Source organism: Phascolarctos cinereus, unplaced genomic scaffold (assembly GCF_003287225.1).
Source record: "Phascolarctos cinereus isolate Bilbo 61053 unplaced genomic scaffold, phaCin_HiC Scaffold_1;HRSCAF=81, whole genome shotgun sequence".
Classification (NCBI taxonomy): domain Eukaryota; kingdom Metazoa; phylum Chordata; class Mammalia; order Diprotodontia; family Phascolarctidae; genus Phascolarctos; species Phascolarctos cinereus.
Window position 1 is genome coordinate 98,563,208 of NW_027555514.1, and position 26,307 is coordinate 98,589,514.

General features: G+C 38.4%; 1 protein-coding gene across 5 annotated transcripts in view; it reads left to right on the forward strand.

Moving 5' to 3' along the window:
- The window catches only part of TPK1 (thiamin pyrophosphokinase 1), a 475,657-nt gene that overhangs the window by 440,248 nt on the left and 9,102 nt on the right, over positions 1-26,307 (forward strand). For 4 of the 5 annotated variants that reach the window (XM_020998083.2, XM_020998084.2, XM_020998085.2 and 1 more), the window contains one exon: positions 8,049-8,228. The exons of the other annotated variant lie outside the window; for it this stretch is intronic. In XM_020998083.2, the coding sequence (XP_020853742.1) occupies positions 8,049-8,228 (180 nt within the window). The remainder of the gene's footprint in view (positions 1-8,048; positions 8,229-26,307) is intronic. 5 annotated transcript variants of the gene reach the window in all.

Consider the following 26,307-nt stretch of genomic DNA (forward strand, 5'->3'; position numbering starts at 1 on the left):
TCTAATAATCAGGGTCTCTAGTTGATAAAATCTGGAATTGCTATTTCTTTATTCTTTTCCTCTTAAAAATTTTGCCTGGGGAGAAATAAGTTGTGTGTATGGAGAGTGGGAGTCAGGAGAATTTAAGGAGTTTTTTCTTATTCATGAGCACCCTCTCTCTCACTGTGGCTCTAGTTCCCCTGTGTAATTTATTAAGAGGTTGAATAATTTATAACTCATTTCTTCCCTTACCCTGTAAAATCACAAGACAACAACAACAAAAACCCTAGTACCCTTCTGCTCATTGTATTTGCAATTTACTCCAGAGGATTGTGATGCTTTCCTTAAACAAAAAAAAAAAAAGAAAAAAAAAGGAAAGGGAGAAAGGCAATGTGGATCCCCTAGCTAAGTGAAAATAAGAACTGGTTTCACTTGGGGGGGGGGCTGTGATGTGTGTGTCCTTTGTGTTGGTTAGGAAACAATATTTTATAGACCTCTCCCTAAAGCTTACCTTATAACAACAAATATGGAAGAACAAGAATAATAAGATTAAGTCTGTGACATCCTCAGTCACATCTGCCTCCCCCCACCTACTTCTGTTTGTAAGTTAGCAGATTGAACTCTCTATTTTTATGAGAAGCTTGTCTATAGGTCAGTAAATTTCTCTTATTTCTCTAAGGCACCTATTCCCAATCCTGGATTGAAGTATAACAGTGTCTTCTGCATGATGGTTGCAAGAAGAGATGAAACTGAGAGTGGTATGTGGAGTGGGGTGTGAGATGAGAAGAAATGTAGTTGAAAATTGAAAACCTGAGTTGGGGTCAAGTTCTTGCTAATTCATTCTCTTGAACAAATCACTGAAGGGCTCCAGACCTGTGGCAACAGCTATGGGATATGACCATAAATTTAAAGTCTGGAGAGGACCATAGAGGCAATTGAGTCCAACCCCCTTCATTTTATATTTTAAGAAACTGAGACCCAGAAAGGTTAAGTGATTTGCCAAAGGTCACACAAATAATGAGGCAGGATTTGAATGCAGATCTTCTGTGTACTAATCTGGCACTCTCCTTTGTACCAAATTTATTGTTCAGTTGCTTTTCATCACATCTGACTTTTTATGACCCTGTTTAGTATTTTCAGGCAAAGATACTGGAGTGGTTTGCCATTTCCTCCTTCTCATTTTAAAGCTGAGGAAACTGTGGCAAACCGGGTTAAGTGAGTTTGCCCGGCATCACACAGCTAGCAAGTATCTGAAGCACTTTGAACTCAGGACTTTGAAGACTCAGGAATCTTCCTGATTCCAGGCCCAGCACTATGCCATGTAGCTTCCTTATACCAAATATTTCTTATCTCATAGGGCTGTTAAGAGGATTCAGTGAGATTAAATATCTCAAAGCAAGGCACCTTGTAGACAAAAAGTACTATACAAATATAAGATAATTCATAACTATTGTGGCTGTTGCTGGGGATCCCATGGCATTGGGCTTGCTGGGGGTGGGGGAATCCTGCAAAAATGTCTTGAATTTGGCCTTCCTCTGGATTTGCCCTAATCTCCCCCTCATGAAGAAACTATGAAATACTGCATCCAGTCTTGTCATTACAGCTCTTCCTAATACCTAGCATTCTGTCAATTTTCCTAACCTCTTCAGCCAAAAAAGCAACCCTTGATAAAGAAAACTTGAGTTGAGGGTTTTTCTGTGCATTGACATGAGATGGGCTCCTGCTGTGTCCCTAGAAAAATACAGCTGGCCCTCGTCTGGTCGACTTGTCAAGAAAAGGAGAAAGTTTCCATTGCCAGCAAGTGGCTATTCAGTATATTGTTCCATCTGACCCTGGGAAGGACAGGTCACCTAGCTCTTGTCATTCTAGAAGTAGTGTCATGGCCCTCAGGACTCAGCACCTGGCTCCTTGCCACAAAGCAAGTGTCAGGGTATATCCTTGGCTTAGCTTCAGATCTTTACTCAGTCTCTCCAGAAGCATTGTTGGCATACCTTTGGCAGTGTATTAACAATTTAACAAATATTTACCAGACAGCTGTCTAGTGCCGAGGCATCTCTGTTGGGGATGCAAAGGACAGGGTTTCCCATTTCTTGGCCCTCTGCCAAAGTCATCTACTATTTCATTGGTCAACTCTTCTTTGTCTACAATTGTAAACCTTTGGGGAGAAAGACGTGAGGGAAGGCTGGTTAGGCTGTCCTCCATTTAAACAGTGAAGCTTGTCTCCTGTACTGCCTATCTCAAAAATGTGATGTTAATATGGCTTTGTTGGGGGAGAGACAGTGTTCCCTCAGTTTCTTTTCTTATTTCTTTTTTGTTTTGAGAATACAAACAACCACTTTTTCACCCATAGTAAGTGCTCTATCGAAGTCACAGCATAAACTGATACAGGATGTTAAGTTGAGCTTGTCTATAGACATGCTTTTAATTTTAGGGCTAGGGCTGTTTTGCTTTATAAACAAATGAAAGAAGAAAAAAGCATTTATTAAGAACCTAGTGTATACAGAACATTGTACTATGACTGAGAACACAAATGGAACAGCCAGACTATCCTTGCTGTGATGGAATTTGCATTCTAATGGGAGAGAGGAACATAGAGGATATTTCATCTCCAAGTCAGATAGACAGGCCCAGTGGTGCTTAGGTACAGAAGGAACTCCTATGGTTACAAGTGCCTGCTTAGTGTTATTTCCTCTGATAAAACTATATCTGGGGGACAGCTAGGTGGCGCAGTGGATAGAGCACCGGCCCTGGACTCAGGAGGAGCTGAATTCAAATCTGGCCTCAGGAACATAACATTTCCTATCTGTGTGACTCTGGGCAAGTCACTTAACCCCAACTGCCTCACAAAACAATACAAAAAACCCAACAATCTATATCTGTTCTTGATCTTGAACTGTTTGATAATGCCAAGGATTTTTGTGTCAAGAACATTCTTTTCTGGGTCTTCAATATCCCAGGTTGCTGAGGAGGTAGTGTTTATAGCATCTGCAGTGGTAGGTGCCAGGTTTAATCTTTACAATCGTTGTTTTCTGGCATGGTCATTCAGTCAACTAGCCTTTAGCAAATGCCTATTCTGTGCCAGACACTGTGCAAAATACTGTGGGAAGTAGAACAAGAGTCGGGGGGAGGGCAGGGAACTAATGGTGGTCCTAGGCTGTCTCCTCTAGGATTTGAGGGGAAGCAATGCTTATGGCTTGACTGTCCTGGCACATGTGACTTCTTGCCCCCTTCAGTATTTGTTAAGTTCCAGAAACTGGGAAGATATGTATGAAAAATAAAATGATCTCTTCTTGGAAGGAGTGTATATTTTGATGGGAGAGGCAAGTACATATAAAAATATATACAGCATCATATAAATTTAATAAATACAAATATATACAAAGTAGTTAAATTCAATGTAGTTTGGGAAGAAGGGCAATTCCACTTGTTGGTATCCACTTCCACTTGTTGGTATCAGGACAGGCATAATACAGAACATGGTCCTTGAGCTGCATCTTAAAAGAAGGGGGACCTGAGACAGAAGAAAGAAATAAGTAAATTTTTTTTTATCTCAGGGGTGTTTTTATTTTATTTTTTATTTTTTTATTAATTTATTTTGATTTATCAATAATCACTTCCATATGCTTTTGAGTTTAAAATTTTTTTCCCCCTTCCTCCCCATCACCCTCCCCAAATCGGCACACAATCTGATACAGGCTATACATTTACATTCCTATTAAACATATTTTCACATTAGTGATGTTGTAAGTAAAAATTAAAACCAATAGGAGGAACCACCAGAAAGAGGAAACAAAACTCAACAGAAGAGGGAAAAAAAATAGCAATTCAACTTCCATAGTTCTTTCTTTGGATGTGGGTAGCATTTTCCATCACGAGGCCTCTGGAGATGTCTAAGATCCTTGCATTGTGGGAAGGGTTAGGTTTATCAATATTAGTCATCATACAACGTGGCTGTTATTGTGTACAACATTCTCTTGGTTCTGCTCACTTCGCTCAGCATCAGACCATACAAGTCTTTCTATGTTTTTCTGAAGTCAGCCAAACAAGTACTTTCTTGACATCTGCATTTGCCAGTGTAAGGAACTGAGATGGGTTGGACTATTCTGTGTAAGAAGAGAGAAAAGGTCCATTTGGCTGGATCAATGAGTCAGGGAAGATTATTTATGTCCATTGAGGTTGGAAAGTTTGTGTGGGGCCAGGTTGTATACTGTAGAGAGATTTTAAAGCTACAAACAAGAGTTTATAGATTTATCCAAGGAGCAATGGGAAGCCTCTGGAGTTGGCTGAGTGGAAGATTCACATGGTCTGATCTCTGCTTAAGAAAACCCCTCTGGCAGCAGCATAGTATGATGGGCTGGAAATGCTAGTAACTTAAGACCCATTAGGAGACTATTGCAGTAATCTAAGTGAGAAAGTGATGAGGGCCTGACAAAGGGTGGTAGCTCTGTGAGTAGAGAGAAGTGGGATCCAGGAGATGTTTTTAATGTAGAAATTGCAAGATTTGGCAACTGCTTGGATGGACAAGCTAAGGAAGAGTGAGTAGTTCAGGATAATGCCAAAATTTTGACCCTGGAATCCTAAAGAAACTGATGCCTTCAACAAAAATAGAGTTTTAGAACAGGGAAGGATTTAGGGGAGAAGATAAGGAGATCAGCTTGCCGTGATGATTTAACAGCTGTCTGCCCCCTAGTTAGTGATTGGTAGATATCTGGTGCCAAAACATATTTGATCTTGGTGGCAAGGAGGTTGGGGCCATGGGGTGCTCCCCAGGAAGATCCTTACCTCCACAAAGATTATAGGCAGGTGGTGACAATGTTTTTACCATCTGTACATGCCACCTCCTTTCTTACCCATGGAGTGCCTTATTCCATAAGGGAGGTAGAGGCAGAATAACCTTGAATTAAAGAACTAATTAGAGTTTAGATGCCTTACAATTCCATTTGAAACCACTTGATTATTACCCTTAACTCCTTTGGAGTTGATACTTCAAAGGAAAATTCCTGTTTGCACCCCAGTTTCTCCAAGTAAATGTTGAAGTGCAGAGAGTCAATTTATACCCCTTTAATATGTTAAAACTCTTAAAATCCTATAGGCAGCCTTTTGTGATATGTGTGTGCTCCAAGTTTGGAGAGTGAGAAAGGACCAATGGATTGTATTTGGACTGACATACAGGATAATAATCTATATCTGCAGTTCTAACAAGAACTAAATGACCCTAATCTTCCCCTGTGGCAGAAAGAAGTTCTCTTACTTTTTTATTTAGAATAAATCTTTGCTTTTGTCCCATTCTCTCATTCTTTTTATTTTAGTCTAACTCGTCATTTTGTCTTACTTTATTCTACTTATACACTTACAATTCTAGAGTTCCAAGGAACTTCAAAATCCATCTAATTCAACCCTTCATTTTACATGTAGGAAAACTGAGGCACAGGATTTCAAATGACTTTTCCAAGGTCATACAGGAAGTAAGGGTCAGAAACAAAATTTGAACCTGGGTCCTATCACTCTAGAGGCACCAACCCTGTACCATTATGAAAGGCCTTGTCTTCACAGGCAAATTAACTTCAATAGATTGTCACAAATCCTTCCCACAAAAAAAAGTTCTTTTTTTTAAAAAATATACTATTATTGCATCAACAAGCATTTATTACCTCTACTATGTGTTGGTCACTATTAATATACTTTATTTTCAAAAACTGATTTGTAGACAATTGTTAGCAATCTGTCACTGTTGTTATGTATGTTTGTATGCCGTTGACCTTCATTCTACTACCTTTCTTCCTTTTCAAAGGCCAAACTCCCATATTGTCTTTCCTTTCTTTACTTGTGAAAATTATGTGAGTAATACATGAAAAACAGAAGAGTGTCCTTTGTCTTTGGACTAAATCATTTATGCCCCAGATCCCTACTGCTTGTGTTCTGAGAAAAAAAAGAGGTAGAAAAGTTTAAAAGCTGAGATTTTGAAGGATCTTTTCTTTAACTATCTCCCCTTTGGTCTCTCCTAGGTGACACACTTTGTGCACCAAGCTCTCGTCCTTCCCAACATCTACCTTCTTCTTTAAAATGTCCAGGGGAATCAGTTCTATCACCTCTTTGTAATACTTCACACTTCCTGTGCCATGGGCCATAAAGTCAGCAGGTTCAATAGCAGGGAAATGAGAAGAAGAAGTGAAATTTCTTGAGAAAGGGGGGAAACGGATTGTTATAGTAGAAATAACACTGAACTGAGAGGCAAGTATTTCTTCCCCTGCAAAATGAGGGCATTGGATTGGATAAGGTCCTTTTCATCTCAATAATTCAATGTTGATTAAAATTCAGTATTAACTTTGGCTTGCCTAAGGGAACCAGGTTCAAAATTTGAACATGGAATAAAATTCAGTGTCTTAGTCACGAGCTCAGATCATTTCAGCCAGCTATCTTCTTTCCCTTATTCTACATACCTCTGTCCTAATTATTATTTTGTATTATCTTCTATTCTGAATAAAATAGTTTTATTCTAAATCCGGGGTTAAAATAAAATTGTCATCCAAGGTTAAAAGTGGAAGAGACTAACTTAGTCTTCTCGTTTTACAAATAAGAAGACTGAGGCCCAGAAAGGCTATCTGGCCACGTTTACTTAGATGGTTAGTGGCAGAGCCTGTACTTGAACCCAGGTCACCTGACTTTTATTCCTCTTTCTACAGCTCTAAGATACCAAACTGCCTTCTGTGGTCTGGTCCTATGGTCTTACAGATTCAGAAACCTGATTGTCCACTGACCCTTAGGGTGTTTAGGCTGATACTAGTGAGTCTTAAAAGATACTGACTTGTAAACATGAATGTCAATAAATTGATTTAAAATTGAAGCCAAACATGGCCCCAAGAACTAGAACCAGTTCACTTTAGGATACTCCTTCCTTGGTCTTTTTTTTTTTTTAGCCAAGGGGCCAAACAATTTATCAGAAGTTTGTTTTGATGAGCATGGAATTAGAAAAGTAATGGGAAAAAAGATGGTTTTAAGGGACATTTCTTTCAGGTTATATTGAGTGCTGAATGAATCACCTTTCTTCCCCTCTAAGGAAGCAATCTATCTAAAGACCTAGACTGATCATCTGGATTACTATCCATCTCTCCGTAGACTGAGGCTGATAGATTTCTTTCTGTCAAATACTCCCTTTTCTGTCTTTTAGTTTGACTGAAACCTCCTGCTTCCCTTCCTTTGTCATCATAACATGGCTTGTCATATTGTAACACATGTTCCTATTATGTATTTTTGCCATTGCAATTTCCAAATCCTACACTGATTAAATCTTAAGTGGCCTTTGTCCTGATTAATCCCTTGTAATTGTAAAATAGTGCATTACAATGTTAAAAAGGCTTTCACACTGATACACCAGAATTTATCCTATGCAGTGACCCTCTTATAATAAATATCCAGTGAGGCATAAAACAGGAAGACATAGCTCACCAAAGGTATTTGCTGCTGTGTTAGAGAAGAGCTAATGCAGAATCTTGTTCAGGAAGGACTTGAAAGTGGATAATAAGGTCTTTCACCTGCTCCTGTTTGTGGATGACATTGTGTTGATTTCATTAAGCCCCAAGATATTGCAGAGTCCCCTGGATGAGATCTGTAATCACTCAAAGAAGTTTGCTCTTCCACACATAGAAGAAAAACTAAGTGGATGAAGAATTCTTATTGCCTAGATTTCCATTTTGATGGGTAAACTATAGAACTTGTACAGTAGTGTGTATGACTTTTACAGACAGTACAAATGGACAGTGAAATGAGTTCAGAGGTGAAAAGTGGGCTGAATTGCTTCCCATAAAAGTAAAGGCTCATCAGTTCAATACTGAGAGTTTACCAGTATTGCCATATGACAATGAGATCTGGAGAATTTCCTGCAAAGCACTGAAGATAAGCAAAACAGATAAAATAGAAAGGCACATAATGAGTTTAAGCAGTCTGCAACTTATACCCAATAGAGAACTCTGAAGAAGAAGTAAAGGATACCAGTAAGAAATTGTGTGTCAAGAGCAGGGGGATAACAGCAACAATAATAATAGTTAACATTTTATTTGATCTAATATCAGATGAGATGTTTGGTGGACAGCCAGAGTGGTCCATTGGTACCTTCAAGATACCAAGAAAAAGCAAGAGCAAGAACATGGAGTCACACAGGATCGAGAGGAATGGATTGGCTTTGACCTTCATTATTAGAGGAAACTCCTACATCCCTGAGGCAAAAGACCTATTTTGGTATTTGAATATAGGTAGGTTTGATCTTAGAACAGTGCCTTGCCACAGAATAGATCTTCAATATTTATTGAATGAATAAAAAAATGAAAGATTCCCACAATAGCCCTGAGAATTAGGCAGATCTAATATTATTGTTTCCACATTTTATTGATGATGAAAGTGAGATGGGTTAAATGACTTGCCTGAGTTCACAGGTAATTCTGACCTAAGTCCTATGCAATTTCCACCATAAAGCATCGTCTCTCTGCTGTGTCTGAGGTTTCCTAGGATACCAGAATCACAGAGAGCGTCTTTTCTTTGGGTTTTTGCTCACTTCACTTTTCATGAAGTGCCTTCACCTATTAAGTGGTCCAATAGAGTTTTTTCTATCCATAATAATTATGGTATATTTGAGAGAAATTGTTAAATTATTATCTCCATTATACAGATGAGAAAACTTAGGTAAAGTCACTCACCCATAGACAGAGATAGTAAGTTTCTACATGGGGATTTGAAACTGGGTCTCCTTACTTCAGGTCCACCACTTTTTTCCAGTATCCTACAATGTGTTCCTATCCCATCTCTCTGGCATCCTTCTCTTTCTCTTTTGCTAGATTCTTATCTAGATCATGCCCTCTAACCACAGATATCCTACAGGGATCTATCCTGGGCCCTCTTTTCTCATCTCCCCCTATACTATTTTTATCAGCTATAGTGGATTTGATTACCAGCTCTATTCTGATAATTCTCAAACTTCACTGCTAACCACCAGTCTCACACCTCCAACTGTCTTTGTGCCATCTTGGATTGGATGTCCAGTAGACATGTTAAACTCAGTCCAAAACCAAACTCATTATCTTCTGCCTTCCCTATTACTCTCGAGGGCAAACACTATCCTCTTAGTCCCTCAGACTCACAACCTAGATTGTCATCCTCACCTTCTCATTGTCTCTCACCACCACCACCCCTCTCCATTTCCATTCTACTGTTCTGTCAAAGCCTGTTGATTTTACCTTTGTAACATCTCCCCAACATGGCCTCTTCTCTTTTCTGACACTGTCACCCCTCTGTTGAGGGTCCTCATCACCTCTTGTCTAGACTATTGAAATAGCCTGCTTGTGAGTCTGCCTGCCTCAAATCTCCTCATTCCCATCCATTCTCTAATCAGCTGCCTAAGTGACATTCATAACATGCAGGTTTGATCATGTCACCCTCCACACCCATTCAACAAACTCCAATGTGCCCTATTGCCTCCAGGATCAAATACAGTATCCCCTGTTTGGCACTGAAAACCCTTCATAATGTAGACCACTCCTACCTTTCCACCTTTGTTACACCTTACTCCCTGCCATAAACCCTCCAATCTAGTGACACTTTTTTTTTCTTTTCCATGAACAAGACATTCCATCTCTGAGCTTTGGGCATTTTCTCTGTCCCCCATTCTTGTAATGTTCTCCCTCATTAAGTTCCTACTAAAATCCTACCTTCTGCAAGAGGGCTTTCTTTATCCCTTTTAATTCTAGTGTCTTCAATATTTCTCTTCTCTGTAGCTTGTTTGTGCATATTTGTTTGTTGTTTCTTCCATCAGATTGTAAACTCCCTGACAATATGGACCTCATTTGACTCTATTCTGTATCCCCAGCACTTAACACTTTGCCTTGTGTGTAGTAGGTGCTTAATAAGTCTTTATTGACTGACTCTGTCACTAATAGCGTATATGTTTACAAACTTTGCTACCAAGTATCTGACCAAACATCTTTTTAAATAGAGGAAAGTGACCATGGCATATGCGGAATTATTTATTTCCATATGGGATATGGAGATTGACTCATATTTAAGGTTGGAGTACTTCCAAGAAAATTGAAACTAGGAAATACACACAAGGAAAGTGTGAGAGAATAGCACATAGAAGAATGCATGCTTTTTAATATTAGTAGTAAAAAATACAATATTTTTATATAATGTTGTAAAAGACAAACCTATCTGATTATATGCAAAGAAATCATATGACAATCAGTTGAAGGAACTAGGAATCTTTACCTAAGAAGAGAAGACCGCGGAGAAAGGGGCCCTCGATCAATGTCTTTAAATATCTGAAAGGCTGAACTATGCAATGAGGAATTGTTCTGCATTATCTCAGAGCGCTGAACTAGGGCCACAGAATGAAAGTTTCAGAGAGAAAGGTTTTGATGGCATAAGGAAGAAATTTCTAACAAACATGGAATGGGCTACCTCAGTATATAATGAGTTAGTCATCCCTAAAAGTCTCTGGGGATTTTAGGGAAGGGATTCTTGCATCAAGGACAAATTGGACTATAATACATCTGATATTGCTTCCAGTTCTCATTTCCTGGGATTACCATTCTGTGATCTACATTAATCAATAAAACATATGGAAAATTTTATCAGATTCCTTGTTTCAGAATGCACTTCTCCTCTCCTTAATCTTCTGGCTTGTTTACCTTCTCCAACAAGAAGCAAAGACATATTTATCAATAGTAAAACTACTCTGTGTAGAAAGCACTTTTTACAGATGGGGGAAAAAATCCTCCTATTAAACAAGATCCTTGCTCCCACATATTTATTGCATGCAAATATGGAAAAAAAATTAAAAACATGAATTCTTTATTAGATTTCTCAAAACTTCTTGATCTAGGGATTCTTGAGGGTATACCAAAAGTCACACCAGTAATGACCTCAGTGTTCACAAGTATCTGAAGATAAATCAGGAAAATGTGGGAAATTTCATGTGAACAGCAAGATAATGCTAATGGATATTTCTTCTGTGGCTGAAGTTGAACAGCCTAGATTAGATGGCTTAGAAGCTAGGATTGTAGATTACCAATGGATGACTCACTTGGGTCATAGTTGTAATTTTTTCAAGGAAGGAGAAATGTTCAAAAGTCAGGTAAGAAACATAACTAAATTTGCACTAAAGGGTATTTGAAGACTTAAATAACAAGAATATTCTTTGAATTTCTTCATAAATACTGGGGGCTCTGACATCTTGTTTCTAGGTACCAAACCTGTCCATGTTCCTTTCTTTTCTGGGCTTTAATTTTCTTCATCTTTAAAATGAGGTTCATATTCACCACATGACCTACTTTTCAGGGTTATAATGAGGAAACTTCATAGCTCTGTATTATACAGAAATGTAAGGTGTATCTGTTTCTTATTATTTGGTTCCTGGCAGAGCATAAGATAGAACTGAGGGCTTCTATCTTCAATTTCTTTGTGCTGAAACACCTACATGGATCTCACTCACTGTCTCTGTTTCTCTCTCTCTCTCTCTCTCTCTCTCTCTCTCTCTCTCTCTCTCTCTCTCTCTCTCTCACACACACACACACACACACACACACACACACACACACACACACACACCCCTACCTTTCTCTATGCCTATCATTTTACCATTCCTCACTCCCCTGCTGAGCTCCCCATTACATACAGGTTATCTGGCATATAAGGTTCCCCACCATGTGGTTCCCACCTACCTTTCCAACCTAATTTCTTTGTTTTCCCTTTCAAGAATACTGTATTCCATCCAAATTTGATGAATAGCTGTTCTCCAAATCTAGTGTTACATTTCTTTGCCTCCATCCCTTCACATAAGCTATCCTATAAGCCTAGAATGCACTTTCTTCTCATGTCTGACTTTCAGAATACATTTCTTCCATCAGAGTTCGGCTCAGGTTTCACCTTTCCTGAATCCTCACCTAGTTGTCTTAACCAAGTTGTTAGTACTCTCTCTCTACTCAGTTTTGTTCGTGCTGTGCTTATGTGTGTACATTGTATATCCTTGGTAAGCCAGATGTGCTCTCAACCATTTGAGGTTTAAACAGTGCGGACGACAGAGAAGAATGGAAGAAATATGTCAGTATTTTTATTGTGTTCTCTTTTCATAGAGGTAATAGTTGAAGCACCTCACTTGTGCTCAGGGCAGCTAAGGGGCACAGTGGATAGATTGCCTGGCCTGAAGTCAGGAAGACACATCTTCCTCAGTTTGCCTCAGTTCCTTATCTGTAAAACGAGCTGGAGAAGGAAATGGCAAACCACTGTAGTATCTTTGCCAAGATAACCCCAAATGAAGAGTCAGATACAACTAAAATGACTGACCCACAATAACTTGTACTCTGCCATTTTAAAAGAAATTTCATTGGCTTTTAAAAATAAAGTCTGGAAAAATTGTTGAACTTGATCAAATAAATACTAAGAAATTCATTTTAAAAGTGACATGATTTTTAAGGCGCTTGGAAAATTACTTTGAAGACATCTGAATGACCAGAAATTTTAGGAAATATACTAACCATTAACGCTAGGAAAACAAAGCAAATGAAAAATAATATTGCACAGACTATAGTATACAGATTAGTGGTCAGTCTATCAAATTAGTCCATCAATTATGAATGTTTTAGATGCTGTATATGACTAAGTTTGTCCTGGAATCAACTGGGGGGTGGGGGGTGGAATGGCTTCTATAACTTTTGGTAAATTGCCCTGCCCCTCCCCCCAAAAAAAGAAAGAAAGAAAGAAAATCTTCCAGTGGTCGCTGTTAGTTGCTGCAAGTCTCATCTTTGATTTTCACTGATTTTCTCAGTGATTCTGTATGACTACAAGTCAAGAAATATCATGATCTTAGAATAATTGAAATTACTAGTAAACTAAAGGGAAAGGCTTGGGATGAGTGTAAACTTACTGCAATGCCATGAAAAACATCATTGTTAACATATGATTAGAAAGGAAAGATGATCACTTATATAGTAAAATTGAGAGACCATCACAATCTGAGGTAAATGTCAGTCATCTTTGACATTAAAAGAAGTAAAAGAAGAATTCTAGAGTGTTTGGTGACTTCTCTAAAGATTACTAATAGAAACGTAGGTAAGAATTGTGCATGAAGAGCTTAATGTTTGTCCCAAGGGACACAGTGAAATCATAGGTCCATCAAAGTCTTTTTTTTCCTACGTCATTATAGTCTGTGAATATTGAACTTCCATGACTGTTTTCTTCATTATCTCGTTTTACATCATTACATATTTCTTTATGTTCCTCGTATTTAACATTCTTATTTGCATCCTACCCTACCATAGTTTGTTTAGCTATTCCTAGTCATTGGACAGTTAGGTTATTATTGCCTTACTTTTAAATGGGCATTGCTGTTATTTCTTTAACCGTAACTGCTATAAGCTAATTGGCCCAGACAGGAATCTCAACAATCAGTAACGTTCTTGGTTTAATCGATTGTTTTTTTAGTACTTCCTTATTCCCCATTGTGCTTTCTTCACTGTTTTTGAGGTTGGGTGAAGGTGGATCCAGTTTTATGCTGGGATATGTGGTTGTCAAATAGAAACCGGATCTTTTTATCTTAAAACTTTAGAGACCACTGACATATGTCATGGTACCAGAGCATGACTATTACAATTTTTCTTAAGCAATGTATTTGAAGGTTGAACTACAGGCAATCAATTGCCCTGTTAATGTCTTTCGTGCACAGTGTAGCATTATAGTAATTTAGTGGTGCATTAAGCCTCTCTACATTTGAGGGTCGTGAGCTTACATCGTCTGGTCTGGTTAGTGTCTGATAGGGTACAATCATGATGAATATGTGGATCTTTCATTTCAGCCAGCCTAAGTAGGGAGTGTCCTTTGTTTCTGTTGAGCACATTTTTTACTAAATATATACGAATAATGGCTGATAGGACCAGACTCCTAGGGTCTTTTCAAGATGAGTCTTAGGCTGTTTCTGTATGAATAAATCAAAGGCCTTGAGCATGCATTTGTTGCTTATTTAAAAAAAAGATTAAATCATTAAAACAACTAAGATTTTATCGATGTGCTCCAACATAAAAGAGATCAAAGGGAATTTTTCCACTGATGCTAGCTGCCTTCCTCACTTTATTTACTATAATTGAATTCCTTTAACCACCATTCCTCACTCCCTCCATAAAAACAATGATGTGGTGGCCAACCTTCTAGTGATGAGCTTCTTTGAACTTGATTATACTAATTTTTTTTTTTTTTAGGCAATTGAGGTTAAGTGACTTGCCCAGGGTCACACAGTAAGGGTCAAGTGTTTGTTTGGTCTGAGGTCAGATTTGAACTCAGGTCCTCCTGACTTCAGGGCCGGTGCTCTATCCATTGCACCACATACCTGCCCCATTGATTGTACTAATTTTTAGGAAATAGACACTAAATTCATTATTGTTCCTGTGCTTTAAGCCTTTCAAGCTTGATTTGAACTGCCAGAGAAGTTTGCTCTCAACTAGCTTGGTTTTAGAGCTCAGGGTCTCTTCTTTGCCAAAAAGATGCCAGAAAGGAGGCAAAAAATACACAAAGTCTAGGGGGTGATTAAGCATCAGAGGAACATTTAGTGGAGGTTTGGCCTTTGTAATGCATAAATGTTAAAATTTATACATGCTGTTTGGATATAACCAAGTCTTATTCTGGTAGCAATTGCACCGTTCTTAATTTGGGAGAAAATATTTTTCCATGATAATACTGGGAACTGGAACAAAAGGAAAAAATTCAATGGCCATGCTTCTAGCAACAAAGAATTTTGGCAGGGGGAGGCAAAGGAGAATGATGAGTTCTGTTTTGGGCATGTTGTTTTAGATGCTTTAGATGTTTAGAAGAAGGTGATAAGACAATGTCCGATGTTACAAAGAGATCAAGAATGAGGATTGACAAAAGGCTAAGATTTGGTGATTAATTAAATCCTTGGAATCCAGAAGCTCTTCTCCTCTTGAACTCATGAAGTTGCCTTTAAAGCTAGAAGTGTCCGTCTCAGGTCCACTGTTCAATCACCTATGCTCAGGGAAAGAGGAACAAAGGAAAAGAAGCAGCCAGCACCTTAACTTTCAACTTGAGCTCACCTAGCCAACATATGTGCTTACTGCCACATGAAAGTGATTGCCCTTCCTCTCAGATTGGGGGTGGTGAGAAGGTACCAATCTTTCCCCCTCACAGAAAGTCACAGAGAGACTTTCAAGCCACACAGTCGGGGAGAGGAAGAAAAGCACGAGAGTAAAAATTATCTCTGCCTGGCTCAGTTGCCACATCCTCTCTAGTGCAGCTCTTTTGCCATCATAGAAACAAAGGGTTGCCGCATAATTCCAGAGTCTTCCAATTCTAAGCATATGTATCTTTGTAATTGGTCCCGGAGACATCAGCTCTAGCTCTATTAGATACAGAAGAAAAAACTGAGGCCCAAGGGAAGTAAAGTGACTTGTTTAAGAAAGCCAATGTAGGCAGTAGTAGAATCAGGATTTAAACCTTTCCACTGCTAACATGCTCAGTTAAGTGGTCATTGTGAAGTAAAATGTTATTGCAAAATAAGGTGCTAATTGTACAACATAGACAATAGGTGCAAAAAACAAAGGTCTAAAGCAGAAACTCAGTGTGTACTCAGATAGGAAAGTTTTCATGGAGAAGTTAGAACTGGAGCTTAACCTCAAGTTAATAAATGAAAAAGCCTTCACAGGTAAGTAGTAAACAGATGCTTAGGCAAAGAGGATAGATTTGGGCTGGGGAAATGGGCGTGTGAGGATGCAGATTCCAGGCACTGGGAACCAAAAATCAAAGGTAGTTTTTTTCAATAATAGGCCTCATTGTGCTATTCATACTATATATGGCCAACTGCTCCCAATATAAAATACCTTCACCATATATCAATAGGAAAAAAAAATTGAGGATGAAAACAGGTCTTGATGATATATGCACTTAAAATGAAGTATATTAAGAACAAGCAAACTTCTGTTTTATGATCCTGTGAACAAAGACTAAGGCAATGGTTTATTGCCTCTGATACCCACAAATCAGATCTATTAATATCAATAAACACGATCTAAATCAGATGCTGCATTTCCAAAAAGACAGGGGTCAGACTGTCAGCAAAAATATGCCTTCTAAAAGAAATGCTAAATGATCTTACATATCTTTGTTGATGGCAAATATCTACTTTCCACTCCTGCGTCATATTAATTATCTGTCGAGGCCATGAGAAGTCACAGTGACCACTGGAATTGAATTGTCCTCTTAAAAGAGCTAAGTTTAAGTCATATTTATGTACCTATTTGCAACACTATGTATATTCTGTGCAGTGGTATACATCTTTAGAATAGGTATTTTTGTGTGTACCTACTTGCATGCATATGCACCATAGGCTTGAGAGAGTTATACTGTTCAAAGCAAAAGTATGAAAGGTGAATCAAGATGAAAATATTTCACTGAATATTTCATTCATCTAAAAATGAACTTATGTTAGAGATCTCAGTGGGAATTCTGCTAGCTGTCCCCAAACTTATAGATGGCAACCTGGCCTGGGCTAGCCAGAAAAACCCTCTTAAAGCTGGGCTTCATGGACCCAAGACCCAAGAGGTCCATGACACACAAAAAAGTTAAGAATACCTGCCACGGGGGGTGAGTGGTAGGCTTTCTTGCAGTGCTTAGAATAGTGAAGAAGAATAAGAAACATAGATTTGGAGGCTGGGTTTTGGATATCTCTTCCCATATTAGAATTCGCCCACAGAACATTAATGAAGGTGACTGAGCTAATGCACCATGAATGCATGAGAACTCTAGAAGGTTAGTAAAAAAATCTTAAAATGCCAAAGTTATAAAGGACCTTGGGCTGTCTATTTCAACTTTCTCATTTTACAATTGAGAAAACTCAAATTCAGAGAGGGGTCTTGTCCAAGGTTACCCAACTACTAAGAGAGCCTACACCCTAAGTATCTGCTTTCTTCCCACTCTATCATAGTAAAATTCTCATTAGCTAGGCTGTCCTGGAGTCATCCAACTTGGTTTTTGGGGAAAAGAGAGAGGAAAGCAAGTTTCAATTAATATGATGTATAAAAATCATTTTAGAGAAAGTCACGCCCCACCCCTGAGCATTCATTTAATGTTCTCCTTATCAACCAACTAATAAACATTTGTTAAAACACCTACTTTGTGCTAGGGACTGTGTTGGGGATATAAAAAGAGGCAAAAGACAGTCCCTGCCTTCAAAGAGCTTCCATTAAATGCACTTATTACCAAAGGGTATGAATGTTAGACAGGCTTGCACATTTATAATGTGTTCTCACAGAACAAACCAAGTCTCCTGCTTCACTGCCTATAATCAGTATAAGCCAGTCACATTTGACTTTTTTTTTTACATCAATATGCTTCCTTTTTCAAAAAGTAGCTTTAATAGCTCTAATTGCAACAATGGAAATGTGAAAAGATTCTACTAATTACCCTATGCATGAGGGATTTTAACATAAAGAAGTAATAAAGTTTGTTTATGTTTCAAAAAGCTTGAACATTTGATGGTAATCATGGAGGACATTTTCTAAATGGTATAATTGGCTTTGATTCCTCTAAATAATGGTCTTCAATTGGACTAATTATTTTTCGGACATCAGGCTGAGTCACAACTCGGGATAGAGAATAAAAAGTAAGAATAATTGAACATCAGAAGCTTTCTGATGACTTCTAGCTCCAGTCCAAGGGCATGGCAACTGTGACTCCTCAGAAGGATAAAGATAAATGTAGTCACTTTTCAAAGAGAAGTATAATAGCCCATCCTCAGTCACCTGAGTTCAAAAAAGATTAGTTGTCAGGAGAAAGAGGTGATGAGTACTCACCTTGTGAGGTGTCTTTAGCAGATCACTGTTTTTCCAGGGAGAAGCAGAGTAAAAACATGCCACTTTCTATAGATAAGGCTGGGCAAGAAAATAATTTGTTCCTCAGTAATTCATGGCATGCATAACAATGAATGGGAGAAGTGTGTTCTTATCATTCCCACTTTGACACTAAGAAGACCAGGTAGATAACAGGATAACTTTGAGAGCTGCATAACAACTCTGAGTGTGTCATAAGCCTGTATGTCCTTAAAGAACCACAACAGAGTGTCAGAGTACCCCTCTTCTAAGGTGGGACATTTCAGTTCTTGGCATTCCTCAACATCCCCATTCTTTTCCTAGGGGATATATGTATGCTTACTTGGAGCAAGTATAATACATATTTCATAGGCTAAATTTCTGTCTGGTTTTGGTGTATGTGTTTGTAAGTCTTCTTGTGATCTATTTTCACAGTCCCTTGCCACTCTGTCTTTTTAATGATAGGCCTAAATTTTTCAGCCTGTTTCACAGGATTATCAATCTAGAACTGGAAAGGATTTTAGAAGTCATCTTATCTCACCCCTTTCTTTGATAAATCAGGACACTGAAGCACATTGAGTAAGCAGCTTACCCAAGGTCACACAGTGATAAACTAGATTTGAACCCAGGTCATCTGATTTTAAATACAGCACTCTTTTTCCGTTGTTCCAGTAATCAAATCAATAGCGCCATCACTTCTAGAAAGGGGATGGTGATTGACTGTTCTGTGGATCACAACTCTTGTGATTCCTCCAGACACTCACTTCCTGGCCATCACTTTACTATATTGAAATGTAATCTCTTTAAGAGTAAGGACTGTCTCACTCTTTATATTTGTATGCCCTTTGACTTTGTGAGTCCAGTGCCCTGATTAAAAACTTCATAAATATTTTTCATTTACTTCATTGTTTCCCAGTGCAAACTTAGAATAACAATACTAATAACAATGAAGTCATACAGATTCATTTGTGGAAAAGAGGAGTGTATGATGATAATTCAGGATTGGTTCACTGACATCAGAAACTACTAAGGGTTAACCTTAAGGAGCTTGAATTTAGTGTGCAAACTAAATTATGAATGGAAATGGTGGTCCATGCAGCACATCACTGGAGGCTGTAAAAATTTAGCACCAACTGAATAGCTAGCAAGAAAGAATTAATCTTGCAGTGAGAATTATATATCTCATCAGAAGTGGGCTTTCTTTCAGAAACTGACAAATAACCAATTCCCTGACCCCCTTCCCTTCTTCTCTGCTTCCCCTGCCCCACCCCCACTCCCAAACTACACAGCAGAGACCTCAGAATATCCTGGAGAGCTCAGCAAATAAACTGAACTAGAAGCCGACTATTATCACAGACTGAACTGTCCTGAATCACTTGGACATAATGTAAGGGACAAGGTATCACGCTCCCACAATTTAAGATAACCTTTGACATCTTACAACATCAGCAAAAGAATTTGTTAATAACAAGTTACATTGTAGTCTTAACAAACTTGCAAAACCTTGAAAGGGCAAGCCAATGAGAAGGGCCCCAAAGTTCTAGAGGGCAGAGCCAGTTTTAACTAGCCCTAAGTAGGACAAAGGGCACAGGCTTTTGGATGAGAAGGATGGGGGGGGTGACATGTCAAAGGGACATGAGATGGGTGGATTTGTAAGACTGTAACCTGGAAAGAATCGGACCAATCTGGGCCTGGAAGGGAGGAGTCACAGCATTCTAACAGTATAAAACATGTTCTCCCTTCTGTAATCAGTGCTATCTCTTCTGAGAGATATGCCTAGTTCTCTCCCAAGAACCGTAATAAATGATTCTTCACTCCAAGCTTAGTTTACTTTTTAACTGACAGGCTGTATTTCTCTAAGGCCTTATTTCTGACATATAACATATAGCCATAAGAACTTTTTTTAATAGATTCTGTATCACATACCAAATACTCAGTCTCCAAATTACATAGAATGAAAAGATTTCAAAATATAGAGATCTAGTGGAGGAAATAAAGATCATGTGGAAATAATGAAGTACATAGCATCCCTGTGATCCTGACTCCTACTGCAGTTCTCCCAAGAGTTTTCTCAGTAAATCTGTGGAGGATGAGCTGACATCCTAAGACTTTTAGTCTGCTGCAGAGTTGTTTATTTTATCCACCTGTGAATGATCCACAGAATAGTGAGTATGAAAATATAATAGCAAAACAGTGACTTATGCCAGGAACATTTCTATCTGAATCTGACTGAAAAAAAGAAATGATTAATAATAATAATAATGGCATTTATATAGCATTTTAAGACCTAAGCATGTTTATGTATGTACATATATATAATTTAATATTGAAATTAATGAAATAAATTATTTCATTTATTCTGCACAATAACCCTACAAGGTAGGTAGTTACAGATATTATCTTGATTTTACAGGTGAGAAAACAGTAGATTTAAGTGCTTTGTTTGTGGTCACTTGACTACTCCTATACCATGCTGCCTTCCAGATTCTACATTAGATTCCATTGATACACTTAAGACATATTACTTAGACTTGATGTTTGAGTGGCCTTTTCCAAATATCAGGTTAAATTTTTTCAACCTTCAGGATTGAGGACAAAAACAATGCATGCATCCTTCACAGATCCTTTACGTCCTTCACAACACCTATCTCAATGTTCATGGCACAGAAAATACTCAAATTCTTGCTAATTAATTCACATCCATCTTTATTTTAAATGTCTTTACATTAGCTTGAGTAAATCATAGTTTTAGTGTTTTTCTCCATTATCTGCATAACAGAAAGGAAGAGGAGTATAAAAGCAATTAGCTGGATAATTAAGCCTTTTTTTTTTCCACTTTAAAGTAGTGGTGTTGTGCAATGAAAGTATCTTGCTTCACTGATCTGGAATATTTCACTCATTTCTTTATGCTTCATATGTAAAGTTTCTTGATCTAGTGTGCCTATATAAAAAAAAACACTTAAAAAAATCTCCCACATTTGAATGTAATAGAGTTAGTTCTATAAGAAAAGCCCAGTTTACATATCCTAACTAGGATTGGCAGTAGATTATCTTCCACAGGAAAATTAATTAGGTAGAACAGACTTTATTACTACCATCAATGAACCTTCCATGAAAGTAATATTTATCCTGTTTTTTTTCCTAGAATGCAGTTGCAAACCAGTGGCAAAAAATGATAATTAGAAATAGCATTAAATCAGTTCATTGTTACTCCCAAAATTTTATTTTTTGAAATGTAAATGAAAGGTGTTAGTAAAGTACAATATGTTTTTGAATGTATATAGTTATTGAGAGAATCTTTTAACTTAAAAAAAACCTAAATATTAAAAATGATAATAGTAGAGAGAGAAAAAAGAACAAAGGTTTTTCTTTTTTCCAAGTGAAATCCAAATGGGATTTTTTTTTTAAGGATAGGCAATGGGGTTAAGTGACTTGCCCAGGGTCACACAGCTGGTGTTATGAGCTGAGGCTGGATTTGAACTGAGGTCCTCCTGAGTCCAAGGCCAGTGCTCTATCCACTGTGCCACCTAGCTGGCCCCAAATGGGATTTTTCCCAGGGTTGTAGTCATTCAGCTAGCATTTATTAAGTGCCTTTTCTTTATCATGCTAAGTGTTTTTAAGTATTGGAAATACAAAGAAAAAACCCCCAAGAGTACCTGCTCACACAGTGAATACCTACTACTGGAGAGAAATGAGGAATTAAAAGATAATTAAACACTAATTAATATAATTAGGGGAAGGTCCTCACCCTCTATATAGGAGACTATGTGTAGAAGGTGGCACTTGCAAGAAATGCCTTCTAGCCCTCAGTCCTATGAGCTTTGAAAAGTTCCTTCTCTGAGATAGTAAATAAAGACTTCCATACTATAAGCAAGTACCCTTCTGACCTGAACAAGTTAATGAAGCTTCCTAGACTAGATTGCTTTAATTCCCAGGATATAAGCCATGCCTCATGATGGAGTCCTTAAGAATCTTCCCAAAAAAGGGGTATTAAATGCTCACTTGTGTGCTATATCAAGCAAGTTCATCAGATTCCGTCTCTTCCCAGTGAGGTCTTAAAACTTAAAAACAAATAATCCAATTTATCCATCCAGCCTCTCTCTGCACTCTATCTGAGGCATTGTTGACAGCCCAGACTTAATCTTCTTTTTTAACCTTTAAAGAGGTTCTCTAGTCTTCCAGTAGTAACACTGAACACTGGTTAGCACCCTTTGCTGTTGTTGCAAAGAAGACCAGCCTCAATGTTGGCAAACTATGTAAGAGAAGGCGATTTGAGTGGCACGAGCGTTCCCAGCCCTAGACATATTCGTCTTTGTTACAGGATAGTGTGGTGGGGATAGAAAGGACATTGAATTCAGAGGGTGTGGGTTGAAAACCAACTCTCCTGATTTTTGGTAACAAACCTTAGTATTTTTGAAGCTCAAGTTTTGACATTGTCTATGAAAGAGACATAACTTATACTGTTATAAAGAAAGTTTTTTTTTAATCTGATGATACTGATGGGAGCGGGGCCCAAGCCAAGATATTCACCCTTTGCCCCAAAGGGAATCTGACTCACAGGCCCCAGACCCTCATCTCCCTTGAAAGCCCTAGCTTACCTTTAGATCTTATTTAGATGCACCTTCAACCCTTGCCCTGAATAGAATCTGGCTTCTGTTTGTCTACAGGACCCAGAAAACCCTTAAACCTTCAAATTTCCTAATCAACTCCCCTCATCTCCCTTGAAAGCCTTAGGCTCCCTCTTGTCTATAGGCCCCAGGAAGGTCTTCCTTTGTCTCCTTTTGAAAGTCCTAGCCCCACCTTGATTTTGTGCCTTTCAAACTTCTGCCTTCTTGCTCCTCCATTATCTATTCCCATTGTCTATTCAATCTCGCAGACCTCCCCAATTAGAATTGTTACCTAGACCCTTTCCCCAACGGCCTTCTCTGGCCACCCAAAGTTACTTTAGTATTTAAGATCCACCTTGGCCCTCATTCAGAGGCTGAGAATCTCAGGCCCACAAGGCTGAGAACCTCTCATGCCCGCTTGTCCTTACGGGCATCACCTGGCCTATATGTTTTACCACTAATAAACTTTTCCTTGGCTGAAGAAGATTTGAGTTGAATTCTTTCAGGCAGGGCCCGGTACCGCGATCTTGGGGTCCCAGCACCCCAAAACCCCTAGACCTCTTCAGTACTATGGAAATGTGAATTATTACTTTTGGCATCCATCTACCTCCCCGTTCCTGCTTTGTCATATCATTCACTTCACCTTAGTCCCCAGATCTGGTTCTCATTTTTGATCTCAGCTAGTGGTGGTCTCCTGTTTTCACTCTTTTTACCCCCTCCCAGATGCTAACTGATGACATATTACAGGGTAGGGCTATGCAATTTTGTATTTTTAAAGGGAATTCTAGAAAGTCAGCTCTGAAAGAAATGAAGCTCTGATGATAGAATAAATGTAGCAGAATCAATATTTGAAGAAACGAGGGAATGGTTACTTTACCTATATGTAAAGTCATACCCGAACACCCCCTTGAGCCTAACGATGCATTTTGTTCTGTACCTTTTCAATTCATTGATCGTGTTTTATTGTGTAAGTGTAATTAGACTGTAAGCTCTCAGGAGGCCAGGACCATTTTGTCTTTAAAATCTGCATTACCTTCTGTAGCAGACATAGCTGTGTGACACATCATACACACTGTAGATGCAATTGTGTTTTATATTGTAACAAATGTTTGTTGATGAATGATCACAGTTGCTGAGAGAAAAATACCTGCAAAGGAAGACTTGTCTAACATTTTCCCACTCCACTGAAACCGCTCATTTGTTCTACTGCTAGAAGGCCCAATTTCCACAGGATATTCTTGCAACTTGCATATAATAGGGGCTTAAAAGTGCTTATTGAATTGACTCTCCTACAGAACCACTGCTTAGGCACTGAACAAGTGGCCTCACACTAAATCATCTCCCTAGGGAAGTGGGCTCATTGTGGCTTCTGCCATTCCTCCACCGCCCTGCAGAGAACAATGACGATTAGGTAAGTCTTGTATGAAAGGCTGCCTGCAAGCTCCTGCTCTCCACACCCTAAACTTTCAAGGGACCAGTACAGTAAACTTCAGAATCTGTGGAAAGTCTTTGGGACATCACCTGGACAGTCTTCTGTCTCATAGGACAAAATAGACTGTTAAGCAAAATATCCAACTATTTCAGTAAAGGAAAAGTAGCTAGAAGTAATGCCTCAGAGATGAAAAATGCCTCAATCCAAACTTATACTAATAAGTATTCACTGAGACCCACATGCTAATTTTTTAAAATCATGTATTGTTTCCTCCAGGACACCATCATATACTTCCTATAATTCAAGTCAGAGGAGATTTTTCACATTTAAAATGTGAAAGCAGTTGAATATCACCATCTCTAATAGGCTTGTGTTGTTTACATGAAGACCCCATTAGATTTAAGCACTGATTTAAATATATATACACATATATCCATTTATATGCAGATTTATTCCCTACCTGTGAGATCTCCAAGGTGCCTTTCAACTCCAAGATCCTATGACTTGAGGAAAATGAACTACAAAATAACTATAATGGGATAGTAAATTGTAATCCATTATTTCATGTTGAATTGTTTCAACTTATTGATCTTAATTTTATATCACTTTAACACACTCTGTCCAAATAGGAATGAAAAAAAATCACATCGTATAAGTAATTATTTAAAAACTTTGTGTAATGAATGTGTGAGATATTGGTCTATGCCTACCTTTTGCCAAACTGCCTTTCAGTTTTCTCAGTAATTTTTATCAGATGTTAAATCCTTACCCCCAAAAGCTTGGGTCTTTGGATTTATCAAACAGTATATTACTGTGGTTATTTCTTGTTGTTGTTCAGTCATTTCAACTCTTCATGACCCAATGGACAGCATTCACATGCTGTCCATGGGGTTTTCTTGGCAAAGATACTGAAATGGTTTGTCATTTCCTTCTTGAGTGAACTAAGGCAAATAGTGGCTATAAATGACTTGCCCTGAGTCACACAGTTAATATCTGAGGCTGGATTTGAATTCATGTCTTCCTGACTTCAAGTCCAGTGTTCTATCCACTGAGTGATTTGTTTCTGTCTTCCCACAGCCTCTCCAACATAGGTCATTTTCATCTTTGCCAATCTTATGTGATTCAGGCAAAACATCAGAGTTGGTTTTAATTGTCATTTCTCTTATCAATTTGGAACACTTTTATATAGTTGTTTGGGGTTTCTTGTTTTGAAGATAGCTTATTCATCTTTGCCAACCAAGACAGGCTCTTTATCTTAAAGAGAAGAAATGAATAGTTGCCTCATGCTCTCACCTGTACCCATACAAGTCATATCTGAAGAGGTGTAGGACTTTTGGGATGCTGCTGGGACCCCAAAATCGCAGTACCAGGCCCTGCCTGAAAGAATCCAATTCAAATCTTCTTCAGCCAGAGGAAAAGTTTATTAGTGATAAAACAGTTAGGCCAGGTGATGCCCATAAGGACGGGCAGGCATGAGAGGTTCTCAGTCTTGTAGTCCTCGAGATTCTCAGCCCTGAATGAGTGCCAGGGTAGATCTTATATACTTTGGCTGACCAGGGAAGGGTCTGGGAAAAGAGTCTGGGTGAGAATTCCTAGAGATTGGAATGTCTAAGAGATTGAATAGACAATGGGAATAGATAATGAAGGAACTGAAAGGTATCTGAATGAGATTAAAAGGTAGGCTAAGGCTTTCAAAGGGAGATGAGGGGCTGGGGCCTGTAGACAAGGGGAGCCAGATTCCCTTTGGGGCAAGGGGCGAAGACCTCAGCTTGGGCCATACCCCATGAATATCTAACCATTAAAAATCCCAGGTCAGCTGCATCCTATATAAATGGAGCCTTCTTAGAACGAAGTTCTTTCCTTTCCCTGAATTTCTGTTTCATTAATTGTCTGCATCACTCATTTCACATTTAGCATACATGAATCTTTATGGGAAAGATCCATGATTTCATCAACATGAAGAACTTCCCATGTAGAAATTCTGTGCTTTATTTATTACTTAGTAAATTAGTCATAGGGATGATTTTTGATAGATAGAAGTTAAGTGACTTACACAGGGGGTCACACAGCTAGTAAGTGTCAGAGACAAGTGTTGAACCCAAATCTTCATGACTCTAAGACCAGCTTGCCATTTCCTACCCCACACTGGCGCTGGTACTTAACATATTCTGCAATTTTGTTAGCTTCCTCGTGGGTGTTCATCATTCTCTAAATTTTGTGGTCAGGAACCATAACTCAGTTTTAAACCTAACTTTTTATAGTCTTGGAGATCTCAAGAATAAGATCAGTATGACCTATGGGCATTAGAATCTACCCACTTGCTGAGTATCAGCTCTTCCCCCTGCCATCTTATTCCCCTAAAATAATTCAAGTTAGAGCACAGCATCCAGCTTCGAAGAGACAAAGTTAAACTGAAGCTATAATAAATCTCTCA